At 39.4% G+C, this 16,094-nt stretch overlaps 1 protein-coding gene across 1 annotated transcript in view; it reads right to left on the bottom strand.

Moving 5' to 3' along the window:
• Window positions 1-2,816: 2,816 nt before the first annotated feature.
• Window positions 2,817-16,094, bottom strand: part of adarb1a (adenosine deaminase RNA specific B1a) — a 35,442-nt gene continuing 22,164 nt past the window's right edge. Inside the window, exons 4-12 of the mRNA XM_081385194.1 lie at window positions 15,294-15,362; window positions 10,176-11,113; window positions 9,231-9,345; window positions 8,979-9,147; window positions 8,249-8,400; window positions 7,970-8,138; window positions 6,265-6,446; window positions 5,999-6,177; window positions 2,817-5,899 (exon numbers count right to left, since the gene is read on the bottom strand). Coding sequence (XP_081241320.1) covers window positions 5,723-5,899; window positions 5,999-6,177; window positions 6,265-6,446; window positions 7,970-8,138; window positions 8,249-8,400; window positions 8,979-9,147; window positions 9,231-9,345; window positions 10,176-11,113; window positions 15,294-15,362 — 2,150 coding nt within the window. The 3' untranslated portion in view covers window positions 2,817-5,722. The remainder of the gene's footprint in view (window positions 5,900-5,998; window positions 6,178-6,264; window positions 6,447-7,969; window positions 8,139-8,248; window positions 8,401-8,978; window positions 9,148-9,230; window positions 9,346-10,175; window positions 11,114-15,293; window positions 15,363-16,094) is intronic.

Genomic DNA, 16,094 nt, shown 5'->3' on the forward strand with positions numbered 1-16,094 from the left:
ACACGCGCAATGATATTCCCGCCTTGGAGGATATGCGTCATTGATGAAGACGACAAATTACGTGAGTAAAATACCTGAGTAAAATAATGCTTCTGAAAAAGACTTATTAGATTATACGCGATATAAAAGATTGTCAGATTTGAAAATATGATTTTTGTCAACATGAAAAATGTAGGCCTACGTATCACAATCCATGAGGCGAAAACTGCCTTTCCTGAGGCAAAATATGCCTAATTTCCCCAGATAATGTGAAAATTACCAAGGTAACTATTGTCATAAGTTCCAAAGTTATTTGTTACCAAAGTTATATTATTATCGCTAGTGTAAAATCATAATGAATTAATATCAGGTCTCCTTCAAACAGTGGATGGCAGATATCCTTAGCCTATTGTATTATTAATTTACTAATTTATTCAGTCTTTTTCTGTGCTATACGAAAATGAACCATGGTTTTATTGTAGCCAAGCAAGTAAAGTGTAACTTAGTAGGCTAACCATGTTTTTTTGGCGGATTGATTACCATTTGTATGATCAGAGCTTTACAATACCATGGAACTATGGCTAGTGTAGCAAAACAATGGTTAATTTGTGGTTACCATGGTTTATCTAGGCTATATTAACCATGTTTTTTTGTTTTGTAGTAAAACCATGGTAAATTTCACGTTGGATTCCGCGTTCTTAGAAGCACATTTCTTCATCCTGACATGTTGAGCAAGTAGATCATGTTTTCAGCAGCAGGTGAAAGATTCATGATGCTACATTAACTCAGGTAAGATGGTGTCTGTTGTTCTCCGGTCTGTTGACATTAAAAGGCCTGGAAGGTCCATTAAGTAGTTTAATGGCGGCAAATCGAAGGAATAAACGAGCTGTGACAAATGAATCGAGGTGCAGAGGTTTCTGGATTAAAGACACTGGCAAATCAATGTTATCAAAACAGTGTAGGCCAACTCATCCATCGATTTACTCTAGAACTTGACTAAGGCCAGCTGAAACTTAATGATTGTTATCGACTTATATATTAAAGTTGTTATAAATTGAACTGTTTATGGATCAGTTTAGATCTGCGAAATACAAATTGAACCAATATATTGAACTTTTCGTGCTTTGTCTGAGATTTCGGTCATAAGTACTTGAGTCAGTTTTCTTTGAGGTAAAATGCTTTCATCAAAAAGCCCCTGACATTTCTTTTTTTTTTCACACTTCAAATCATGTTATCTCACTTTGGCAATTTGAAGCAACCAAAACAACCGACATGTTGTGCTCGCACACAATGCCTTGAAATTACGCTCAACAAAAACTGTTTAAGTGGAGTGAAACGCACGACTATGACTCCAACGACAAGGGCAGAAAGAGCACAGCTTTTCTCTTTTTACACACTTCACCTCCTGAAAGGCAATTTGGAGATAAAGGTTGAAGCTGGAAGCCATGAAAGGCGTCTAACGCTAATCCTGCCTCACCTCGAGTCTGATCGAACTCTGAAAATCATCCGCAGATCTCTTGTTTCTTCCCTAAACCGTAAATACATTTCACAGTTCACACAAACGGAGGGCAGCTTTCTTCTTCTCGCACTGGAAGTTCTCTGAAGCTAAAGATGGTGCAGACAGATGGGGGAAGTTTTTAAAGTTTTGATGGCCGATAAGGTTACTTTATTTTGTTTGTTCAGGTTTCTGTGAAGCGCAGAGATGAGGCAAATCCGTGCCGGGATTATCTCCCACTTTCTCACCTTGCACAGGTGTGGAGAGCTGATATGGTCCAAACCCACATGCTCCCGATGCACCATGGGTAGAAGAGGGACAGCTGTGAGAGGGAAGCCACAGGTTTGTACGGATTATCAGAAACCATTCTCTACTTTCATTCAAAGGGCAGAGTTAAAAATAATGGCTTGAGAATACCTCTCCTGTCTGAACTTTAGTTTGTTTTGGATACACATCGTATATGGGAAAATATTGTTCATACTTCCTTGTTAAGCAAATGCAAAACTATCTTTACAGTGGAATTACTTGCACGCACACTAAAAAAAAAAAGCGAAAATGATTTGGTGCTTAAAATTATTTTCCGGATTTAGTCAAAATGAGATAATATGACAGAAGCCTACAAAATTCTGGCTGGATTAATCACTGACACAATCAAATCAAAAAGACACCAATAAATATACCAATACTACTAATAATATACAGCTATAAATTCTATAGGTTAAACAGACAGATAAACAGATAAACCATTTTATTTTGTGATGCTAAGATTTTATGGTTATTTACGTGTTAGTATATTACTATTTCCATTTAATTCCTACTGCTGTAAATAGTTCATAAATTGCTGTTATTGCATCTCCATATATATATAAAAGTGTAAACAATGTTTCACAAACATTGTACAATATTGGAAAATCATTGGTTAAAATTTGTTGTAAGCCTGTAAAACACACTTGTAACAGGATACAAACATGCTTTCAGGACTCACGACTGATAAATGTTAATGTAAAAAGAGAGAAAACACTCCAGATTTTGAATTAAAGGAGTCACGGATAAAAGCACTTTAGACGAAAGTGTCATTGTTCAAAGCCCAATCCGGCACAACAAGCCTGCGAGCTCAGATAAACACAATTTCACTCTAGTCACTGCGATTACCACACCGCTAATCGCTTCATTTTGCCTGTCGCTATTGCGGGTACACAAAAGGTCATAATTTAGTGGAATTAGAATTCAAGAAACGAATCCACTTGAAACTCTTTTGTTCTTAAGAACGCAGAACACTGATAATGCTTTTTAATCCCTAATTAAATTGTTTGGGTATTTAAAAACTTTCAGGCTTTCAAAAGTCGGTACAATTGCACACAATGCTATTTATTGGAAATTAAACACAACTTTCAGGATTAAGGAAAAACCTTTCTCAATGTCCATTAAGTTTGGTGTTATTTGGGAAACATGAGACAAAAGATTGACGAACCAAAGTAAGTTTTATTTTCGTACAGTACAGCCTGTCCTTTTATTCTTTTCTTCTCATGTGAAAACTCATGCAGCGTTCGAGTCTTTGCTTGGATGCAGCACTTAAAGCAACTTCTGATTCCGGCCCGGCAGAACCAGTTCAAACCGAATCCATGCGGGACTCTAGTTCAGACAACTTAGAGCAACCTGAATTGCAGAACACTGTGGTATCATGGGAATTTTCCAGGACAAGTTCTTGTATCGACATTAAGTTAAGTTCTAGAGTTTATAATAATTCTAGATCTCCTGCTGAGCAGAGACTAACAAAATCCAACAAAAAACAATAAAGGGCCGCTCCCAAATGTTGCTCTCAGTCTTCTGAGAAGTCCACACTTTGGTGATGTAATGCAGCATAGACTGTTGGGTAGAAACCCGCTGTGAAGTTCACACCAGCGCTTTGCAAAAGTGTGCACTGCGGCTTCAAAACACTTTTCTGAATCATAAACGGTCTTGTTGTGTACTTCATGAACACATGCAAACAAGAACACAAATCAACACAGAAGGGCCATTTTGGGAAAGACCAAAGTAACCGATATGAAATCCAAAGCAGTTTTCTGGAATCTGTAACACTGTAATATTTACATAATTACAACCATTGAAAAACATCTGATAATCAAATCCCTCTACCACTTTTTTGTTTTCAAATCAAATTGGTGTCATTTAGTCAATAAAATAGCTTTGCATTCATAATATTAAATGAGATACTGGGTGACAAAATAATCCATTTAAACAGAAAACTAAATTGTTAAATTTACAGTTAAGTGGAAACATAGTTTTAGACAAAAACATACACATAGAAAAATAAAATTTCAAAATAAAATAAAATACAAATGTTCAATATCTCTAAAAGACGCTGGGTTATTGGATTTGACCTAAATGCTGAGTTGAGCCTGTTGGGTAATTGTGTTAGATTATTTTTAGCTACGCATGGACTGGTTAATCAGATATTGGCCGATATATAATTATCTGAGTTATTAAACATCGCCTGATTATTTAAACAGACAATTTATGTTCTATCAATCAAAAGGGATGCAGGTAGTTGCAAAACGCATCTCTAGCTTGGTAATTAATAGCACTTTAATCGCAGTTTGACTTACTTGACCTTAAAGTTAGCTAAATGTGGAAAAGATACTATAGAGAATAAAATTATTAATTTGTATTCTGAGTTATGTACTGAATATCAGTTCCTAGAACTATTGGCGGAAGTACCAGCTTTTTGGTGTGTTCGCACCAGGAACTGGGAAGGATTTTAGTTATAGGAACGTCTTTATGGGGAACTAAATTAGCTCCTACTTCAGAGTAGGGTCTAACCCAGCCCAATAGGAACTACCAGTGACGTAAGAACACACTGATTGGCCGAACGCACGTGAAACACCAGCACCCGCCAGGGGAACATTTCGTTCTCGGGGAACCACCCCGGTGGCAAGATCCCAGAACTACCCGGTGTAAAAGCCCCTAGAAAAACTTCTGTAGTCTCACATTATACTCTGAAGCAGCCAACTAATTTCAAAGCAGCAGAGTAGGAAACCTAACACATATCATATAAATAGAGTAAAAGAGTTTAGCCTGTTAACTGTCATGGAATTGCACTTTTAACTTAAATTGGGTATCATTCGAAAGCTTTAACATTCCAAATTCATCATGTGAAAATGTGTTACAATGGAAACGGTTCTTGAAAACCTAAATTTTTGTGGTATTAATTTCAAATTTGGAACACAACTTGGCTTTGATTTTCTAGCACCTATAGAGTCTTTTTATAAAGAGGCCAACCTTAGGTCTGTATTCAAAAGCATTCATTAATTACAACCATTTATGTTTAGATCTATGCTCAAAAAGGCAGTAAAAAATTTAAAATCATTACAGAGGTAAAATTAAGCGGTCTTGACCACACTAATACATTTTTGTTTGATAATGCATCTTTTTATCTCCGTTTTCGCCTTCCGTCCACATTGAGACAGCGTTTTTGTCAACAAAGACTGAGCTTTATGAAAAACGCACTACTAAGTGGATAAATTTGAAAACGCATTTTTAGTCATGTGACGAATATTGTACCCATACTGTAGACATCTATGGTTATACCGGCATTGTTGTGCCTGCAATATTCTTTCATACAGTAGTGTTGCTAAATAGAAATGTTCCTTTGTACAGTCTTCATATTGCATTCCTACAAAGATGACTGAAAATTTACTCACAATTGCTGTCCTGCGGCAAAACATGATAACAACTGTGTTTTAGACCATGCGATTTTGAGTGCAACCTGGACGCAACACTGAGTGGTGGGATATTTTGCTAATAAAATGATCGTGCCTGAAGAATAGCGTGAGAACTTATTATGTCTGCTCTCTCTGTATCATTTTGTTTCACGTTTGTGGATGAGCAACTTTTGGAAAACGCTTGAAACAAAGTGTGGACAGGGAACGCTTTGAAATGAAAACGTTGTTTTCAAATGTATCCGGATTAATGTAGACGTAGCCATAGTCAATAGGGTTAATTGTGTGGGTTTGTTTAGCGCAACGTGTTGTCCACCTCTTACCCAGCGCCAAGTTTCCAGTTGGGTTTTTAAGCCAGCCATTTTTTTTGAGTGAACAGAAACATGTTATTATAGATAAAAGAAAATGAGCGACTTGCAATAATAACAGAAGCAAAAGAGTGACAACTGTGGAGGTTAGATTAAAACCTTGCATTCCATGTAAATGTACAAAAGATATTTTGCAGACAATCCCTTTCTCTAGGTTTATCTTAAGGGGTGAGGGAAAACTGGTCTTGTTCGATGGGCTTTTCAACCCACGCTCCCAGTCCCGCTTTGTTGAAAGCTTTAAAGAGAGTTTGTTTAGCTGCGTGATACTCCACTGCCGCTTGTTTTGCCTCGTGGTAGGAGCCCGGACGAGATCCTCGGATCCGCAGAGTCTCACTGAGCTGAGAGAGGTAAATGGATATTGCCATTTTAATATACCAAGTTACCATTTTATTTAAAAATCAATCCTTGGTTGTTTTGATTTATCCATTTTGCTTTACCTTGGCATGCAGACAGACCCAACGACTGTAGAGGACATGTTTGCAGAGGTGAGACTGTCTTCCAAGGTCATCTTTCCCCGTGGTAGCGTTAATAATCTCCAACCCCTGATCTCCGACCGTCCAGTTGACGCTGAAGTTGGGAGCTTTCCCAGGTTGCCTTGCTTCTGTGTTACTAATACCTGCAGATGAGAGAAGAAACAAATGTGGTGGGGCAAAGAGCTGAAAAACTGATCAAATCAACCATTTATTAATTCGAGATGATTTACCACTAAGAAGGGGTCTGTTAAGGGTGAACGGCTGGGGCAGATCTTCCATGTCTGCGATGCGCTGGTACATGGCTCTGGAAAGATGGTCGGCATGGTACAGACTTCCCAAAATTAAACTGGAAAAATAGATGGGTTCTGAAAAGTAACTCAGAAGAGATCCCTGCACTCCGAGCACGTTCCATCTACAAAGGCAGAAAGAAAACCCGGAAATGTTATTGAAAATACAGGTGTGCACCTGGTGGACCTTGTTCATTGATGATGGAAGGAAAGTTAAAGTCTTTGTATGTAAGCGGTTCAAAATGAGTCACCCCCTGTGGACATACAGCATGATACTTATGTTGCAGAACAAGCCACAAAGGAAAGAAACAACATCCTGATTTCAAGATAAAGCACTAGCACAGAGACGCATTTACGGCAACCATTGAAATGATCGGAAAAATAACACCTGGGGTCTATAATCTCAATCACTGTAATTTCTTCAAGGCCTTTAAAACAAGTTTTTTCCAAAGGTGACGCATGAAATCCGAGCTCTCGAAAAGCCTAAGCTCACAGCTGGATGATAACGACCGCGTTTAACTGGAGTGGGATTCTTGGCATCCAACATGAGGCATGCGGATGTGTTCGCGGCAGCAGGCTTCCCTCAGCAGGACGGCTGTTTTTTGGAGGCCATAATCAGAGTCCTAATCAGGGTCCAAATGCCCCTGCTCCAGGGAGCCCCCCGCTCTGGAGAGAGCTGAAGTGATTGGGGTTTCAGAGCCAAGAAGACAGCCAATCAACTGCTTTCTGAGTGCCGCTGGATGCATGCGACAGAATGCTAACGAGATGGACGCAACAGGAAAAAAGTGAGACTGTCATAGGAAGAGTTCTACATTGAGTGGATCAAGGATAGGTGTCGACACAAAAGTAGGCCACCTGATGTCAGCAGCTTATTTTTCTCTCAATACTAATCATCAACTGAAGCTTCAGCCGTGTTTTACATAGAAAAAGATGTCTAAACTGTGCATACTTCAAAGATAGAAATCAAAAAGAAACGGTTTTAGCTTAAAACATGAAAAGGACAAATTCAAATACATTTGCAAAATAAAATAAACCCCCACTGAAGTTCATAACTATTGCAAAGACAAACTTTTAATTTGCATAATTATAATATTTGCTATATATATATATATATATATATATATATATATATAGAGAGAGAGAGAGAGAGAGAGAGAGAGAGAGAGAGAGAGAGAGATCTTTAAATTAATCAATGCACATTATTTCACATAAAACATTTTTTTATATAAATATACATTTATTTTTCAATCCCACCCCTTCAAACACACAATTCAGTCATTTCCTGATGGATAAAAACAAATCCCACTCTATTTTTTTTCTTGAAAATAGATTAAAATAGGTTTCAAATGTTGGTTTCATGTCAACATTTCCACTTGTCTTTTTTATGGAATATTGCAGTATTTATTATAAATTATTTATTAGTCAATTCCCCATGGACAAAATCAAGCCCCGTCCTACATTTTTTTCTAGTTCGAGAAGCCGTTTCATTCGGATATAGGTCACAATAAGGAAGAAAAATCACCACTTCCGTTTTATGCTGACTTAGAGTAAATGAATTTGAGAGAGGCAATTGAGAACACATATTTTGTATGAAAACAATGTTAATGGTTCGCAGTTCTACTTAATTTCTCTATTGATGGCACCATACCTTGCAATCTTGTCGCTACAAGACATAGTTAGCAGTCGCTCTCCTTGCAAGACCCCATCCCAGGTCTGAATGGTGTTACTTGTACGAACGGGTATCGTACCTTCTCCAGACTCAATCTTGGTTCGCAGTTGGCCACGGGCCTTGCGGTTTGGATGCCGATCACCCTGATCTACAAAGAAAGAGAATAGAGTTTAGTTTACCACTTTTTAAAAGCCCGTTGCATTTTAATGCAACAAAAAAATGTGCGAATCCATCCATCCGTCATAAAAAATTGCATACCTTCGGCAGCAGCCTCATGAGGGGAGAAAATCCGGGCGTCTCCACAGGGCGACGTGCTGATATACAGATGGAACTGAATATCGTTTTTTAGCCGGTAGCCATGTTCACTGCACCATCTGAATATGGATTTTTCATGTTCTTCAGTGCTGTCGCTACAGAGAAAACACACACACACACACACACTTGTGTGATCTATTATGCCAACAGAGGCCATTAAAAGGGATTTGAAATGTCTATAATTGAAAATAGGTCCTTGGCCTGACACCCATCTCATCAAATCTGTCATTTATTATTTCACAGTGAATAAAAGGTCACGTCTAATTGATTAAACACACATAAAATAATTTTGCATATCCACAGGCTAGTGTGAATGATGTTAATTCTTAATGATTACAAAATAAATCATTATTAGACAGTTTTGCAAGCACCCATAAATTATATTATTTCAATTTGTTTTATAAATATTTATAATTTAAATATTTATATATAATTTATGCATTTATTACATACTATAATTTTAACCACATTAAATTAACAAACTGACTGCCGTTACATAACAGCATGCAAATTTATATATTTGCATGCTTATATATATATATATATATATATATATATATATATATATATATATATATATATATATATTGCAAATTTATATATAATTAAATAAAAATGCATTATTGCATTTTATAAGACGTAAGAGATGGACGTGTGTGTGTGTGCGCGTTACCTGAGGAAGTATTCCAGCTGACTGTACAGGTATCTGAGGAGGGAACGGCGTGCGATGATCTCAGCATGGCAGTCGTTAAGAGCTAGTCCTCGATCACTCATGTACTCTCCGTTTATACACTTGGTTCCCGTGGTGACACAAATCACCTGAGCATCCTTCACATCCGTACCTGATAAAATGACCGACGGGAATTAGCCGAAGAGAACATCTTTCTAGATCAACGTTCCTATCAGAAGTGTGCATTGTGCTTACCGGTTGTCATGACAACACCTGAAAGGACTTTCCGCCGTGCATGTGGAGACGTGAAGTTGTCCGTCAGCTCGCTGAACTTTTCCACAACCAAACGAGAGACGGCGTCTGCGAGGACCTGTGGAACCCACAACCGTAACTGTACAAACATCTCTTTCAAAACGTATTTGTGTAAATTCCAAATCCAAACCAACACATGAAGTTGTTACTTTTAAACGGAGCACGTTCCATTTGAAAATGGCTGACAAAACACGTCTTTAATGCTCGATCTCAAAAGAAATGAATTGCTTGACTGACAAGACTTTTACTGAAAGATCTCTTTAGACAGAAAGGTGAGAGTGATGCGTTTTCTTGTTTGAGAAGTGCTCCTGTATCTGATTTTAATTAAGATTCTGTTTATTCTCTTCGGTTGTTATCAAGGGGGAATGGGAGGGATTATGAACAGGATTAGCTAATGTGTAAATAATGCTGTGTACACTGGCGCTCCGATTAAAGGTTTAATGCTTGACTTCATCTGAAATCCAACTGAAACGTTCGTGTGTAGATTCTGATTTAATTAAAATTGTTAAATGAAGACTGGCAGAAGCTTTAAAAGGACAAATGATGGTTAAGCAAAGCTACCGAAGCATAGCATTTAATCGCATTAAAATTGCTTTTTCAATATCAAGCATGATAAAATGCAGAGGGGTCCAATGTATGTGGTCTTATAGAAATGAACTGAATTCATTTATGGCGTAGTCAGCTATGTGCATCATAGTCTTAGCCCATTATATGAGGTAGTTTTGACAGGTCACTTTGACATTGTAACCATTTAAAAAAAATCATAGGCATTAAATGAAAAAGTTATTTCAGAAGAGTGTATTTAGCTACTGTGTGTTGGTCATGTCAAAGGGGAAAGTACTGTAAATGACAACCCCTAATAAAAAAAACGGGGTACACAGTTCTCACCTGAGGCAGGTGTAGCTGAAGTCCCTCTCTGGGGATTGGCTGTCGAGATGGCGTCTGGTCCAGTTGCATGTTAAAGAGACCTGACAATGCCGCCTGGGCTGCCCTCGATTTCGCCAGTTTTTTATTCCGGCCGGAACCTTGGAACATCTGCGTATCCACAGTAACTGCCATTATGAAGTTCTTGGCATGGCTTTCACCGCTCTCAGCCACGAACTCGTACTTCAGTCCCGGCCGAAGCTCATTTAGGATCATCACAGCATTCTTGCCACTGCCTGTAGGGGGCGTTGTGAGTGCAGGGGGTAGTGGGAGAGGAGGATGTAACCTGTTGTTGTTCTTCAGAGTCACATATAGAGGGTATTTGTTTAGAGAGCAGAGAGACCCATTGCTGCCGAGACTCAGGTAGAAGGGTTCATCAGGCTGTGCGGGCGTCTCAAAGCCGTTAAAAAGCATGTCTGGGAAATCAGCTTGATCTGAGGTGAAGTCTGTGTTAACGGTCAGCGTGCGACCCATCGCGAGATGAGCTTCGGATGCATTGGGGAACTGAACAAAAGAGCGCAGCGCTTTTTCGGCTGCATTCAGTTTGGCTTTCTTCTTTGTTGGGCCGGAGCCCTCAAACAATTGTCCGTTAACCTCGACGGTCATAACGAACACGGGTGCATGTACCGGCCCCGTCTGCGACAGAAGTTTATACTGCAGTCCCGGTTTGATTTCATTCAGTTGCATGAGAGCATTTTTCGGCAAGACTGGCCCTTGCGGTTTCCTGCGCTTCTTGGGGCGGAATTTGGAGTGTCCGTGGCCTTTATTGCCCTCCTCCAGTGGGCGTTTCCTGCTCAATCCCCGAGCGCTCCCATTGGCTACGTGAGGCCCCTCCCCCAGCGCTTCCTTGGAGGAGAGGTTGTCCAGGTTGCGGTTTTCTTTAACGTCCATGCTACACGAACCTGTGATGTCCAGAGAGAGTAACTTACAATGCCTTCGGTGCAGGACCTTGTAAATGTAAAATTTAGAGATTCTTTCATCTTTCTTTGTAACTGGATGGAAATGATACAATCGTAAAAGTCAATCTAAAAAATGTAACATCAAGACAATATTAATATGGTTTTAAAAATATTAATATTGCTTTTAGAAGCATTTTTAACTACAGATGGAGAGCTAATTACCTTGTTAATATGACATTAAATACATTTTTAGATCATACTTAAAGCACACTCTAGATATTTACACAATTTCCAAAAGAAAATGTGATAAATATCTATATAATATGTAACAGGAAAGAAGCAAAACTACCAAAACAGTAACATCAAACCAACCAGTTGCCAAAGCTGATGGAAATGAGGGTAAATTCTCATTTATAACATCCTGCAGTAAAAGCACAAGTTACTCCATTTGGTGCTCAGGAAAAATAAATTTATAGGAGAGAAAACAGAGACAAAGAAACTACTGAAATACACAGTGCTAACAGAAGGTCAGTATTAGATGTCAGCTTAATCCAAATTGAAGCTCATTTGGGACAATCGTGTCATTTTTGCTGCCGAAGTGTCAGTATGGTCTTCCCAAATTTCTGATTAGTGATTTGCATTCTGTGGTGATGCGAGCCTCAGATGCACTGGGAAACAAGAGTGCAAGCATTTTCCGCTGCATTTATCTTGGCTTTCTTCTGCGTTGGGCCTGTACCTCATCAAGTTGCGTCACAGAATGTTTAGGCCAGACCAAAACTTTCCAGGCTCTTGGAAAGTGGAGTGGACATGACTTTGGTTGTTCCTGGAATCTTTGGTGGAGGATGTACACAGGTAGCTACACAAACCTGTGATGTCCAGAGAGTGAGCAACTTCGGTGCAAGAACTTCAAAAGATTTATTCATCTCCCTGTAACTCGATTTAAATGTTGTTATCTTCTAAAAATCAATGGCAAAAAACACTACCAATTATACAGGTAAATGTTTTACACAATATTACACAATATTACATTAAACAGGTCATATCATGAAAAATCAAGTTCAATCTACTTTTAAAGCATTTTTGCTCACTCTGCAACTATTAAATGCATGACCGCCCACGATTACATGTCAGTGTAAATTTAGTATTCAAAAACTTGACCTGTATGATGAGGAACCGCAAGCTACAAAAAATATATATATATAAATCGCAACCTTATCATGTGGACATGAGCATAAACTTAAAACATCCTGCAGTACAATACTACTCAGGTGCTTAGGACAAAAATAATGTGAATAAAAGACAAAAGAAAGAGAACGTGCTGCCTTAAGGTTTAGACTGTTGAGATCAATCTAAGGAGTATCCCTTTCTCGCTACTATAAAGACCTATTAGAGGACAAAAAGCTGTTTGATTAGGCTGATTGTTTAGGATTGTCACATCATTTTTGGCACTGTCTGGAGGTCATCAGGCAGCGCCAGTGTATTTAGCAGCAGGTCAGGGAAGTCTACATGGCTTGAAGTGGCGTGGGGCAATGCCATGGAGAAGTGTCATTGTCGAACAATCGTGGCCGTGGTTGTTTCTAGTCTAATCCTCATGGATCCCCAGTGGCTTCTTTCATAATCTCTCCAGGTTGTGGTTTTCATCCATGCTAAACAAACCTATGATGTCCAGATAAAGTAACTTTGCCTTTTGATTCAGGAGCTTATAATGTCAAATCAGTGTCAGAAAGAGACTGACAGAGATCTACTGGAAGGGTTGAAGGTTGAGACGTATAGGAATCAATGGTCAATCTTAAGGTGCAATCCCATCTCCTTACTTTGAAAACCCTATTCATAAACCTTTAGTGCAATAAACAAGCTCAAAACAAACAGCACATGGAGACCATGGATGAATCTTCAAACAAAACCGTTTAAACAACCATTAACCCAAAATAATGCTTCAAAACTACACACAGGTATTCTGTTGGAGTGTGAGAGTTTATAATCCTCACCAGACTGAATCATCACACTCCAATTTCAGAATTGTCAACAACCTTCACTTCACTTTTCCACTCCACTGCCTGTCTACAACTTATCCTCCTGGGCATTCCTGACCATGCCCCCTACAGACTGTGAACTAGTGCACAGTACCCTCAAAGACAACAATCAAGTGGAAAATACGTAACAGGATCTCACTGATAGAGTGGAACACCAGCAGAAGAGAGCAGAATTCAAGGGCTGTCACTATTCGTGTACATTCGCTATTCTGTACATCCGCTATTCTGTACACCGATTACATTACTTGGCCTCCGACACTGTCATTTTGCTTTTTTATAAAAATAATAACCATTTAGTTCAGTTGGACAATTGGCGCTACAATTTACGGACACTGCAATGCTCCATTTAGCACAAGCTGCAAAGTCGCATCACAGTGCAGCAGGAGTCAGATTTCATTATCACGTGACAAGAGTAAGGAGAGATGACTGACAAGACGATGGCGGTGGATTTGGTATGCAACAGCAAAGACTTTGACAACAGATCCTGAGCGTCATTGGCTGTGCATAAACTACGATGGAAACACATTTACCGAATTAATTCCTCAATGCGCATCAAAAAAGACGTGACTTTGCGATGGGACTGGACTAACCAGCGGACCGTTCTCGTTGCACAACATCTGAAATGCTGTTTTGGTTGTTCTGAAATGCCTGAGCAAAGTCTGTCTTCAAAGTGGTTCAGTATAATTACCTCCCAGAACTGTCTTACACGACTGCGTTCCCAAACAGCAGGCATCCGCCTACAAAGGCAAGATAACTTTATTGTGTTTCGTCTGTGCGCTCTGAGGCGGCAGTAATTTAGGGGAAATGCCAGGTTTACAGGAAATGACGATTTTATTCTCTTCGGCTCACTGGATGGAAACAATCCAATTTTGCGCACAAGTCAAATTCGTAACTTTGAATAGAAACATGGCTATTGACAAATACCTTATTTTGTAAAATGTGTAGTCAGCACCGACGTTGCTACACGCGGAGTATTTGTGATTTTCGTAATACCGTGTTGTTCCAGTTTTTCCCCAAAATATAAATTATAGCAATACTATACACTCACCTAAAGGATTATTAGGAACACCTGTTCAATTTCACATTAATGCAATTATCTAATCAACCAATCACATGGCAGTTGCTTCAATGCATTTAGGGGTGTGGTCCTGGTCAAGACAATCTCCTGAACTCCAAACTGAATGTCAGAATGGGAAAGAAAGGTGATTTAAGCAATTTTGAGCGTGGCATGGTTGTTGGTGCCAGACAGGCCGGTCTGAGTATTTCACAATCTGCTCAGTTACTGGGATTTTCACGCACAACCATTTCTAGGGTTTACAAAGAATGGTGTGAAAAGGGAAAAACATCCAGGATGCGGCAGTCCTGTGGGCGAAAATGCCTTGTTGATGCTAGAGGTCAGAGGAGAATGGGCCGACTGATTCAAGCTGATAGAAGAGCAACTTTGACTGAAATAACCACTCGTTACAACCGAGGTATGCAGCAAAGCATTTGTGAAGCCACAACACGCACAACCTTGAGGCGGATGGGCTACAACAGCAGAAGACCCCACCGGGTACCACTCATCTCCACTACACTCTTTGGGATGTGGTGGAACGGGAGCTTCGTGCCCTGGATGTGCATCCCACAAATCTCCATCAACTGCAAGATGCTATCCTATCAATATGGGCCAACATTTCTAAAGAATGCTTTCAGCACCTTGTTGAATCAATGCCACGTAGAATTAAGGCAGTTCTGAAGGCGAAAGGGGGTCAAACACAGTATTAGTATGGTGTTCCTAATAATCCTTTAGGTGAGTGTATATGACTGTTCACTCATTTCCCACATAGGCACCAATCTCAATGCACATGGAAAATTTGTGGTAACTGCTAAGCCACAGCCATAACAAGAACTGATGAACGAAAAGATACCATGCTGAACGTAGAATTAGAGACAGGAATATCTAAATAGGTCTAGAGGATACTCCTTCCCATCTTCCACTTACAAACAAATGCAGTTTGTGCCAAAAATATTGGCGCCCTTTGCAAAACTTTTAATAACGCAAAATCTGAACATTGTTGAAACTGAAACATCTTTCCACATAAGAGAATTTATCCACATATGAATTTCCAGATAGAAGGAGGAAGATAAGGAAAAAATGACAAAACACTCACTTATGTGTTTCTCTTCATCCACATCCAGACTGCAGAACTTCTGCTGGCCCCTGGGCCTCCCACTGGCTCCTATTACAGAGAATTGAAGGGAAGGACATTTAAAATTCATCTCTGATCATGATTTCTGCTTACTGAAGTCATCTGTTCCCACTTACACCCTCCGCCTGCTCCCTTAATGAGGCTAATTAACCAGCTTTAATGACGGGAGACAACTAATGTGCAGGTGCAATTATTGCCCAATTAAATGCTAACATTCCCCTAATGAATCAGGGAAAGAGACACTTGGAGAAAACAGTCACTTTTAGCACTCGAGCTGAGGCAAGAAACAAGTTCTGAAGAATTAGACGTCTGTTGGGGGGGAACAGTTCTCCGTTTATTGGATCTAATACTTGAACATGCTTTAAAAACCGAGGTCATACCAGTTAGGAGCAACATCAATGAGGAAAAAAAAGAATAGCAGAAGATATTTTAAAATCACTTTCTCTCATTCTCAAGCTTCGCCACACCTCTGTAGCAACATTTATGAAATCTTTTGAAACAAATATTGGCAGAAACAAAATAACCGAATCCAAAGGCAGGGAGATATGAAAGTGTCTGTGCGGATTGGCTTGAATGAGGATACGGCCATCAGTATGAGTCTTTGATGGGGCTGAGTGAAGTGGATACAGTCGATAAGAGACTCTGTGATAAACAAGCCTGAGAAGCTCGATAAATCATGAAAGCTATTAAAGCGAGTGACATGTGCAGGCACTTCAACAGAAGCTTTTTAAAGCCGATATACCGACACTCAAGACATAAACA

This window comes from Scardinius erythrophthalmus (assembly GCF_964197995.2).
Source record: "Scardinius erythrophthalmus genome assembly, chromosome: 14".
NCBI classification, from domain to species: Eukaryota; Metazoa; Chordata; class Actinopteri; order Cypriniformes; family Leuciscidae; genus Scardinius; species Scardinius erythrophthalmus.